The 12,679-nt window shown below is 36.2% G+C and overlaps 1 protein-coding gene across 1 annotated transcript in view; it reads right to left on the minus strand.

The window, feature by feature from the left end:
* Positions 1–1,452: 1,452 nt before the first annotated feature.
* The window catches only part of LOC126298207 (nose resistant to fluoxetine protein 6-like), a 167,424-nt gene continuing 156,197 nt past the window's right edge, over positions 1,453–12,679 (minus strand). The window contains exon 15 of the mRNA XM_049989511.1: positions 1,453–2,462. Coding sequence (XP_049845468.1) covers positions 2,337–2,462 — 126 coding nt within the window. The 3' untranslated portion in view covers positions 1,453–2,336. The remainder of the gene's footprint in view (positions 2,463–12,679) is intronic.

Genomic DNA, 12,679 nt, shown 5'->3' on the forward strand with positions numbered 1-12,679 from the left:
TTACATTGCATTAGAGGTACACATTTGCAGATTCTAAATTCTGTTCCTTGGAGGCAACCTACAATATGGTCCACATAAATCCAGTCCATATCACATTGCTGTGTGGCAAGTCAGGCTGCCTCTGCCCACACCCAAGAACCACCCACATCAGTGTGATAACATTATCTAACAGTCAGCAGGCAGCTGTTAGTGTCCCATGGTTTAATGATTCAAAAGGTACAACATCCTTCTGTGGCCCACTGCAAAACGTGATTGGAGATCTGAACATGAAATATGTGGTTGAGTGACTTGCTATTGTGCATCCTCACTCCACTTATCTCTCTGCTGCATTGGATTCTGGATTGTTATATGAACTATGAATTGGTGTGCTGATAATGGCGTTGTAAGGACTCATGAATCATATGGTATTATTTTTCAACCATCAAGTTTGGTTGCTCTAACTGAGCCATCTCATTCAGGATTAGTGAACTATTACTTGTTCTATAGCTGTTTAATTGTGACTTAATAATAACTGTGCATGTTAGCACACAGGAATTAAACAAGCATGTACAAAAATTACAAATATTCCTGCTTTGTAAAAAATATCTCTAGCACCAAAACCAAATTCTAAAGACTTCAAGAAGTTAACATTAATAGGAAAAGGAGACACATGTATGGATCAGATGTTTCCAACAAGCTGGCACAGTACATTAAATGCCATGTAGACAAAGTGACGAGTTATGACTGAAGTACGGAACTTCCCATTGGAAAACTCATTTTACTTTTCTGAGGAGTATCTTAACAAAAACTGTTAAATTTACTCTTCTAGATTATATTATAATAAGAATTAGCAGTGTAATTTAATAGTCTTTTGTAATGTGAAGTAATGTCATTGTATTGCTTTTCAATTAAATAAGGAGAAAGCGTGTTTGTGTTCTAGCCACAGATGAGCCAATTGTGTCTGACTGCTGTGTCATACACTGCCAGTGGCATCATCAGTTGCAGTATGGAGGGGCATGTGGTCAGCGCACCCCTCTCCCAGTCATTGCCAGGTTTCTTGACCTTAGAGCTGTTACTAATCAATCGAGTAGCTCCTCAGTTGGCCTCACAAGGGCATGTGAACCCTGTACCACTTCTCCCCCCCCTCCCCCCCCCCCCCCCCCCCTCACACACAAAAATAATCCTCGGCAGTACTGGGAATCGAACCAGGGTTCCACATAAGGCAGTTAGCTGCACTGATCAGTTGGCTATAGAGGTGTACTTTACATGAAATCAAATATATATTTGACTTTTCCCACATCCCAGAGCCTATTCTCTGTGAGACTGATTCAATGTGGTTAATTTAATTTAAAAAGAAAATAAGTGCAAAAGGTTCACTGATGTTTTTACACATGTAAGTTGACATCTGTTACTATGAGGACATTTTTAACCCTGCACAACAGTTAAGGTAATTGATGAATACCAAGTGATGAGATATTTATCTACCCTTTCTTATTAGAACATAAGTTTATTTCTCATTTTATTTTTTTGACAGCAGATTCATTAATATTTACAAAAGATAGATGCATAATTTCGTATCCATTAAAAAATATATATAATGAGCCCACTGCAACATAAGCAGATTACATATGATATTGATGTAGTCATACATTTATATTGCCTACAGAGGCAAAAATACTTTCTGACTTCAACTGATACGCATCTACCCTTTATACATGTCACTGGCAGAAACTGCATTCTAACTTAAGACAATAAATTTTTGCACACTGCTGATGCTGCCATCCAAATCTGCAGTCTTTTTTATTGTGATGTCTTTAAGGAGCACAACCACCTTTTAAACATCAGAGATGAAAATATCCAGTATTCTGCAATTAATTGTGACACAATACAAGTATCTTTCACCTCTTTGCAAATGGAACTCTCAATATGTCACTGGTTCCAACAGTATGTTTTCCAAATATGCACATTTAACAGCATATGGTGTCAGGAATGCTAGAATAGTGTATAAAAAGTTTTCAGCTTTGTTTCACCTTTGATTTAAACATGTTGAAAAACTCATATAAATGCATAATATAAATAACTTAAAATATGTGCCTTTAAATGGAACATGTTACACTCATAACAAAATGAAAATATTCATTTTCAACTGATCATTCCACAACAATAAAACCATGGAATATTGTTGAAAACGACATATTTATGCTATATGCGATTGCAGTCTTTCTTGGTGTATTCCACTGCTGAAGTCTTCTCACCAGAAGATGATGGGTATGAAACTCATTGAAATGTTGTGACAAGACGACACCACCACTCAGCTGATAACCGAGAAGAATTTATCAACATATTTATGCTGTCTTTCAGCTGTCCCTTTTTCTTGTTTGCATTCCTAATTTTAGAATATTGACAATTGGAGATTCTAACATTAGAGATATGACAAATGCTAGGAGGAATGCTGCCACTACATTTCCAAGATACAAAACAACCTGCAACATTAAATACTGCATTAAGACAATTGCAAAAATAAGCAGAAATAATCATAATTAGGCTTCTAGTGATGTAATAAACTAGACAACTGACACATATCTTAGCTGTCAATATTGATTTTTACTATTTGTGTGTGTGTGTGTGTGTGTGTGTGTGTGTGTGTGTGTGTGTGTGTGTGTGTGTGTGTTTCATCACACTGAAATAGGAAGAAATGCAGGTACTCTACAAGTTTACCTGATAACTGAGAAATAGCATTATATATCTAAATGTATAACTCTAATTTTATGGCAATAGTACAAATGTTGGAAAACAATAAGGCTTCTATGAAATGTAGCCTACTCAAGTTCATTATCAAGACAGTTAGTGATGATAATTTGTGTAGTAGCTGTTCATGAAGTTATTTTGATGAATATAGATTTATCACTGTGATCCTTTCTACTTATGACAGTAAACACTTATTTTTTTGTAATATATTTTCTGAGATATTTATTTTTTCTGTAATGTTTATTTAAATGCTAAATTTATTTTTGTGTAATAGAACCTAAGCTGTAGATACTTTAATATGTAACACATTAGAACTGTTTATGTAATACCACAACAAATTTGTAAAACTAATATGTTCCATAACCTGTGATGTATATTCACAATGTGGATCACCAGAATACATTAAAAAAAAAGGTATCTCATTTAGATTAATTGTACTGTAATATTTGTACTCATTTAAATGATTCTTTTATCAGAAAACAAAGTATTTTAGACATATGAGAGAAATGATTAAGGCAAGTGATTATCAATTAGAATGACTTTCTGTGTAAAAAAAGTAATAACTGGAAATATTATTGAATTCATGTAATGTATATAGCAACTGGAAAAAATATTACATAATATAAATGAGAACAATGTGTCAGAGATGAATCAACTTCACTGAAAGTCCACTTTAATTTGTACAGATATGCTTCTCAAGTTAAACCCACCAGATTTATATTTACCTGAAGTTTTGTATCCCCATCAACATCTCATCTTAAAAGATATGTTATAACTGTTTTTTTACAGAGATATAATTGTAGTCAAATCACAGGTGTGACATGGTGTTTGAAATAGTACTTCAGTACTTTTTTGTGATTATTTTGTTAAATATTTGAAATTTCAAGTTTGCAATGTATAGTTGACTTCAGCTCAAAAAGATACTGCACATCACATGTTTCATGCAATACCAAATGAGAGTTGAAAAGTGGTAAAATTAATCTGGTTTGATATTCAGTTTAGTTAGCCATACTAACAGTGACAGTAAAACATGAAGAATAACATGTTCACTAGCAGCAGCTGAGTTGCACTTGCTACAAGCAGTAGCAGACAAACAGCATAGTGAGACTTGATATGGGGAAAATGAGGATATGGTAACTGAAATACCTGGCCAGTCTACAAGTATATATTTAAAGTGACACATCACTGGACAGTGTTAGTACTATGAATGGAAGGCTTGCTGTCAGTCTGTTGATGACAACAATAGACACCAAAACATTGGGTAACATGTATTTGCCATGTCTTCTTTGCCCAACTTGTCATTTCTTATGTACCAGCCCACATCACATTGTCTGCTGCTCTCATGCAACAGTATTATTATCCCCTCCTCCTCCCCCCCCCCCCCCCCACACAATATATATAACAGAAAGAAACTTCCACATGGGAAAAATATATTAAAAACAAAGATTCCAAGACTTACCAAGCGGGAAAGCGCCGGCAGACAGGCACATGAACAAAACACACAAACACACACACAGAATTACGAGCTTTCGCAACTGGCAGTTGCTTCGTCAGGAAAGAGGGAGGGAGAGGGAAAAATGAAAGGATGTGGGTTTTAAGGGAGAGGGTAAGGAGTCATTCCAATCCCGGGAGCGGAAAGACTTCCCTTAGGGGAAAAAAAGGACAGGTGTACACTCGCGCACACACACACACACATATCCATCCGCACATACACAGACACAAGCAGACATATTTAAATACCTTACCCTCTCCCTTAAAACCCACATCCTTTCATTTTTCCCTCTCCCTCCCTCTTTCCTGACGAAGCAACTGCCAGTTGCGAAAGCTCGTAATTCTGTGTGTGTGTGTTTGTGTGTTTTGTTCATGTGCCTGTGTGCCGGCGCTTTCCCGCTTGGTAAGTCTTGGAATCTTTGTTTTTAATATATATATATATATATATATATATATATATATATATATATATATATATATATATATATATTGTGTGGGGGGGGGGGGGAGGGGATAATAATACTGTTGCATGAGAGCAGCAGACATATATATATATTGGTTGCATGAGAGCAGCAGACAATGTGATATATATATATATATATATATATATATATATATATATATATATATATATATATATATATATATCATTTTTAAAACCTTTGTTAGTAATGAGAAGCAAACTACAATTTTCTGCTCACTAAGGGAATTGCACAAAACAAATGTGAAGTATTTTTTTGGGCTCATTCCATCTACAAATTGCAAATATCTATTCAAAAACTAGAGAAAATGAGAGAAATGTGCCTGACAACCCTTAAGAGGCACACCTGAGTCTCAGATAAAAATATTAGTTTCTATTATAATGTAGTTTCTTATAGCAACTTTCTTGTGTTATAGTAATATGTTCATATAATTCACATTAGCCATAAGATAACTCTAGCAATATTTTGCAAGACTGACAGGCATTTTGATTTATCTACTGAGATGGTTAGTCTGTATAGTATACAACAGATAGGTCTGTAGCAACAGTTACTGCTGTTTCATCAAAGTTTATTATCCTTTGATAGCAAGTTAATGGAGGATGGGGAATTGTTACAATTCAACAAAGCTTTTGAGTAGTAAATCACTATTGACAGTTTGGATGATGATGATGATGATAATGCTCAACATAGTAGTTGTTGGGACTCTGATTAAACCATTTTGAGACAAATATGATTAATGTATCTAAAACACAAATATGGGTAAGAATTTTTTTGTTAAAATTAGTCTTCTTTCTCTCAGGCACATTAACATATTTATAGTGGATCACATAAAAATTGATACTTTAACATGGTTTTTGGTTTAAAATACAAACTTGGGACAGGAGCTAAAACATTTTGTCATGAAATGTGACTCGCTGATTACATAAAGAAACTACTAAAATACCTAACTGTTAAAGTAAAGAGATAATCTCATTGGCTGATAAAGCAGGACAAAAATCAGCCCCTGGAGTAAATTTTATCCTATTGTCACAATACAAAACAGATTCTGTTTAATGAAGTATTCAGAAACCTGAATGTTTCAAGTATTGTACACTGGCATATACTATTGTTGCAGAGGAGGACACTGCCTTAAAGGGAATTGCTCACTTCAGTGTAATTGTTGTGCCACTACTGTTTATGCATCCCTATTTGTTCATGGTCTAAAGGATATTCACAGGTCCTGTGGCTGTTTGAGGCAGTGTAGCAATCTATTATCACATCCTTTAATATGAATGAGAATTACAGAAGAGGGGGATGAAAATTCTCAGTATACAGGGTGAGTCACTAACTTTTGCCACCAAGAATAACTCCGAAAGTATGATAGTAGCTGAAAAGTCTGTGGGACAAAAGTTGCATGGGACAAAGGGGGCCATAATATGACATTGGTTTTTTGTTGCTAGGTGGGGTCACTTCAGAGATATGAAGGTCAACTTTGTTTCGTAAATGGATGCTATAGTTTAGTACTTATTTTCTGATAGTGGCTATCAAGACAAATCCAAAGATGTGTAACAGTAAGGTCAACGAAGGTCACAAATGTGGCATGAATGTCCATTTACAGAAGGTGTTGGAAGTGATGCTCATTGGTATCAATGCAGTGCTGCAATCTTCTTATCATGGATTGAGTGGTGTTCCTTATCGCTTCGGCACTTATCGAAGCATATGTTCTGACAGCTCTCTCTCACTTATCTTCAGGTATAGTTGGAACATCTTTATAAACAATGCCTTTTACGAATCCCCACAAGAAAAAATCCAGAGGTGTCAAGGCTTGCAAACAAGCTGATGACGACACGTCTCCTCCGCATCCAATCCAACAATTTGGGAATTGTCTCTGCAACTCATTTCTAGCCATCAGCAAAAAATCCGGACACCCATTGTGTTGACACCACATTCTGTTCCTTGTTCTTAAAGGTATTTCTTCCAATAACAGACCTATTGTATCTCACAGGAATGTGGTGTACTTCCTACCATTAAGATTTCCATCGATGAAATAGGGTCCTATAATTCCGTCCTCTAGAATCCCACATCTTACATTCACCGAGCACGGTTTTTGGTATGAAACTTGCTGCAACCAACATGAGTTTTCAGTTGTCCAATAATGCATGTTATGCAAATTAACATTTCCATGCTTCATAAGTGTAGCCTCATCCATAAATAAAATCAAATTAATAAATGTGTTATCTCTCTGAATCTGAAGCTGAGCCCATTGACAGAATTCAATGTGATGAATACAATCTGTACCAGTCAATTCTTGGTGGAGACTGATATGGTAAGGATGATATTTGTGGTGATGCGGAACATGAACAACATTACTCTGGCTTATGGCAGATACCCTTGCGATATGATGCAAACTAACAGAAGGAGCTCAAATGACAGTGGCAAGAGTACCAATTTCTGTTGCCTTGTTAGTAACTTTCCTTTGACGGATATGTTTCTGATGCATTAAAGATCCAGTTGTTCTCAATTTATCATACACATATTTAAATGTACAACATGTAGAGTGAGTATGTCGAGGATATCTCTCAGAAAATAAGTCTAGTCTTACCATTCCTATTTTTGTTGTATTGCAAAACCATCGAATGGTGTTTACATGTCAATGGAACGTTAGATGGATACACTGTATTCGGTGAATATTTACTATTTGCATGATATACGACTGAGAATCATCAGAGCATGTGCTTTGATAAGTGCCAAAGTGATAAGGAATACCACTCAATCAATGATAAGAAGATTGCAGCACTGCATTGATACCAATGGTCATCACTTCAAACACCTTCTGTAAATGGACGTTCATGCCATCTTTCTGACCTTCATTGACCTTCAAAGACTTACTGTTACACATCATTGGATTCGTCTCAATAGCCGCTATCAGAAAATAAGTACCAAACTATAGCATCCCATTTAAAGAAACAAAGTTGACCTCCATATCTCCAACATGACCCCATCTAGCAACAAAAAACCAGTATCATATTATTGCCCCCGTTGCTCCATGCAACATTTGTCCCACAAACCTTTTAGCTACTATCATAATTTTGGAGTTATTCTAGGTGGCAATAGTTAGTGACTTACCCTGTATATTTTGCAGTCACACAGTCCACAGGTACCACAAATTTGGTATAAAATGACATTGCAACAGTTTTGATGTAATTGAACAAAGGGTGCGAAGACTTTATATATTACTGAAAAGAATATTTGTTAAGGCAAAGAGCATGCCTGGAAAGATTTTTTAAATTTAAAACTCACTATCATTGAATTTATCATGTAAAAAGGAGAGCAGGAATGAAAATAGAACATCTGGAATGGATTGTAGAGCTTTAATTTTAATGGTCTTGACTGTTCACTGCCCACAGAAAGACATTGCAAGGTAAGAAGAACTTGTTCTTAATTTGATGGGGACGCATTTGAAAAGAAAATTGTCTTTCAGAAGGAACAAACTCTGACAAAAAAACACAGTCCATTTCCCTAAACTCACTGGCATCAAAGAAAATGTGAGGTTTTAAGAATTAAGTGTGGCACTGAAAAATTACAAGGATAGTTTTCTAAACATTTTGATGACATTTACAGTCTTACATCAGTTTCTGAGTCATTTCTGAGACCATTTGCAATTTCAGTCAATAACATATATTGACAGTTTCTACCAGTTAAAAATTACGTTACATCTTCAGCATGTCAAAAATAATTAAATAATACTGAAACTTTGTTTTGTTTGTGATCTATTTTGTTGAGAGATATAAAATTTGAAACTTAGTCACATGCAGAGTGACTGAAATGCTTTTCAAATTCAGTGCATTCACAGTTTCCCTATCTTCCCCTCCTCTAGCTCAGACAGTGTCACGTGGCAGTAGGTGCATTGTGCAGTCAAGCTGAGCACTATGGGATGCAAGCCCAAGCATGGCTCACAAGCTTAATTCTTGGCCACCCTTGCTCTACTGCAAAGTAAAACTATGGTGGGAAAAGGCACACTGTGTTACACTACATCTGATAATGCATTCTTAACTGCTTCATCTGCAGACTCACTTCTTACATGCTGAGGTACTCAGTGGAATAACATTTCTTTGTGATACCTTTATGGGCGAAGAGGTTCTATACGATCTTAACTTGCTTCTCTGCATGATGCACATGAGAAACAGCAAATTCTTTTGACATGAGAATCTTGAGGATACATTCACAACTTCAGAAAATACCACAAAACAGCCAGGGTAATACTCCTGATGGGGTCCATTAGTATAGAATGTGACTCAGTTGCAATGACCAGTTAAAATAGCACACTATCTGGCCTAACTGCAAATTAAAACTGAAGAAATGTAGGAAATTAAACATATGGAACCTTGATAAGCAGGGAGAACCAGAGGCTGTCCATAGTGTGAAAGGAACATTGGAGAGAAAATAAATTTATGGTAAAACTTAAGTAAAAGAAGGGATTAGCTTCTAGGACACATTCTGAGGTATCAAGGGATCATCGATTGGGTAATGCAGGGGAGGGAGGAGGATAAAAATGGCAGAGAGTGATAGAGAGTTGACTACTGTGGGCAAGTAAATGCAGAATGCAGTAGTTATAAAGAGGCTTGATCAGGATAAATTAGCACAAAGAGCTTCATCAAACCAGTCATCAGACTAATGTCCACAACAACAGCTTCCGAATAACAACTGGTTAGTGGCATTGTACTTCGACAGGTATAGTACCTGTGGAATTTATATGATAGATAGATTTCAAATAATGCACTGTTTAAATTCACTTGACTTATTCTGACAGAATAAATATCCATGATCTTGATATATAAGTGGATATCTGCAGGCATTTGCCAGTGCTGTCAATAGCATACACCTTTTTTATAAGTTACTTATTTTTAGCATACATGAAATAATATTTCATCAGGGTAATACTGCGCAGGTGACACTATGGTAGGGTAACATAGAAAATTTACATACTTCACATACCTGTTGAAGGTTTACATTTACATCTATATTTATAATCTGAAAGTCACTGTGCAATTCATGGTGGATAATACTTGATACAAATATTTGCAATTTTTCTGTCTTATTCCATTTGTGTATGGAGTGAAGGAAAAATCACTGTCTATATGCCTTGGTGCACAACCTACTTTGTGTTATCTTTTTCTCATGATCATCATATGAGATGTACAATGGAGGTAGAAGAATTGTTACACAGTCTCCCTGGAACACTGGTTTTCTAAATTTTGTCAATGAGATCACTTTCCATGAAAATATTTTAATTTTTTTGGTTCCCTGAGCATTTTTATTAGACTTTTGTATTGATTTAACCTACCTGTTATGATCTTTACAGCATATCTGTGGATTTGTGTGATGACTGCTGTGATACCTACTTCATAAGGACTCCAAATGCTGGTGCAGTACTTCAAAAATGGTTGTATCAGTGCTTTATGCCATTTCCTTTACACACACATTGCACTTCCCAAGAACCCACTCCATTAATGTGTGTTTACCATTCATCTATGATACTACTGGTATTAAATGTTTGTCACATTTATTTCTTTGTAGTATTACCCTGTAATATTTAAACAATGCAACAAGCTCCAAAAGTTTACCACTAATTTTGCAGTCTGATGCTACTGGGTTATTTCCATTTGCCATCAACATTATGATGTGTTTACCTAGATTTCAAGATCTTACATTCATTACACCAAATTGTCCATGTAATTCTGAATTTTCTTGCCTTATCCTGTGATAACTCTTTTCTGTAGACAATAGCATTATCCACAAATAATCTAATATTGCTAATCGTATCTGATAAATCATTTAGGTGCACTGGTACTGCTAATGTAAGTAATCCTGTTACATTTCCTTGAAGCACATCAGAAGTTACTTTCATTCTCTTGAACATTCAGCATCGAGTCTAGCATACTGGGTTTATTTAGTCAAAAATTCTTTGACTCAGTCTTATTTGTGGTAATACTTTTGAAGATCATATCTTGGCATGAGATTACTTCCTGTTACCTTAGAAATAACAATTTTAGTATGACAACTAGTATTAAGATGGTTTGAGTGTCTGAAGTAGTGGTGTGAGTAAATTATACTGATTATAAACTAACAATGTTAATACTGGCATTACTTGTACTGCTGCAGCTACTGACACTAATAGTGATAATAGTAGTCATAATAATAATAATAATAATAATAATAATGACAATAATTGATATAAGAAGAATTTTTAAGTGGACAGAGCAGATTTTTTTTCTGTTATAGAGAGTTCTGGGAAAGTAAATTTAAGGAGACTGCATCGGCTAGGAATACTGGGAAATGAGCAAGATCAGGTTGGAAAGAAGGATGTACAAGGGTTATGGGAGTGTAAAAAGACAATGGTAATCACCATTATTGTTTTAATAGATATGACATTGTCTGTCTTCTGAAGCTGGAGTTGTTATTTAGTTTTCTAATGTAATGTGGGAAGTTGTCCCAGAGTCAGGTTAATGTAATGTGGGAGGTTGTCCCCAAGTCAGGTTCCTGCCACTGACAAGGACTTGGAGAAGGTGGCTGAATGATGGAGTGGTACAGAAAGGATTTTGCTCTGATGAGAACTTTTTTTTTGCCATGTTGTTCAGACAAAAGTGTTAAGGTTGAGGGGAGAGTTGGAGGACTGTGTTCATTGATATGATGGTAGAGAAGACAGAAGATACAGAAATCTCTGTGTTCGTCTGCACGTAGCCAGAATTGCTGTGGATATGATGGTGAAATGTGATCCAAGAGTTGAACATCACAGGTATCATGAACGCAGGCATTCAGAATACAGAATTTGTGTTACAGAGAAGCAGGATGGTAAATGCATATGAATGGCATTTTGCATGACTTGATTATTGATAGACCAGAAACAGGCTTCAGTAATCATGAGGAAGACTGGGAACTGAATGTTGTAAATAGCATCATTTAATGAACAAGGAGATAATTTCAGAAAGGAGAAAATATTTTTGGTATCTTTTGGGTCACACATTTCCCATCAGCCAGAGGATTATCAGCTCTGACAGTCTGTTGTGTATGCTTAATGACCTGCCAGTTGGATTCCCCTGCACTATCTGGCTCAGCAAATATAGTATCGTTCTATCTTGAGTGGACTTAAGAACCTTAAGGTATGTTCTATCCATAGACATCTTGTACTTAAGCTGGAGGATGATTCTCTCTGGCTGTTCATCTGATAAGCCCCTGCAACATGTCACAAACCACACTAATATTGTGGAATGGCACCAATATGGTGGTGCCAATCCTCTTATCTGGGAAGGCATCAGGTTAGGTGCATGTACATCTAAACATTTGTGTCTTAAGGGTACTGTGATAGCAACATTCTATACGACTCATATCCTCCAAGGGTATATACGCTGTTTTGTGGTGCATATGTACCTGGATTCCCTCTGATACATGATAATGCTAAACTATACTGAGTTGTCCTGATGGACGAGTGCCTGAAATATGAAGACATCACTTGTTTAGGATGGTCATCTTGCTCTCTGGATATGAATTAAAAAGAACATACTAGGTGCACTGTAGAAGAGGGGATTTCACTCCTATCACTGCTATCATGGATCACTGCTACCTCGATACAACGCTTGTCCAGTAATGTGTTACTACAAGTCCATGCAGAATGGAGACCTGTCAGCATCCTGTATTGCCATCAGGCCATCACACTCCATACTGACTACCTGTATGCCACTGGTGAAGGGATACAAAGTGCAGCAAGTGCTGTGACCCATGCTCTGTGGCCAGTTTCCAAATTCCCCTTCTATTTATATCATTGTTTCATGTGTCAACATGTTGTCAGCTCATATTTTAATAAACACTGTGAATCTGTCCATTGTCCATGCAAAGAGCATAGAGGTCACCTCACAGCCTGTTACGTACTCATTTTAGCACCACTGAACAAAGCTTGTGCAGTAAATACAATGTTGTCAATGCATAGTACATACTGAGAAAGC

This window comes from Schistocerca gregaria, chromosome X (genome assembly GCF_023897955.1).
Source record: "Schistocerca gregaria isolate iqSchGreg1 chromosome X, iqSchGreg1.2, whole genome shotgun sequence".
Taxonomy (NCBI): Eukaryota; Metazoa; Arthropoda; class Insecta; order Orthoptera; family Acrididae; genus Schistocerca; species Schistocerca gregaria.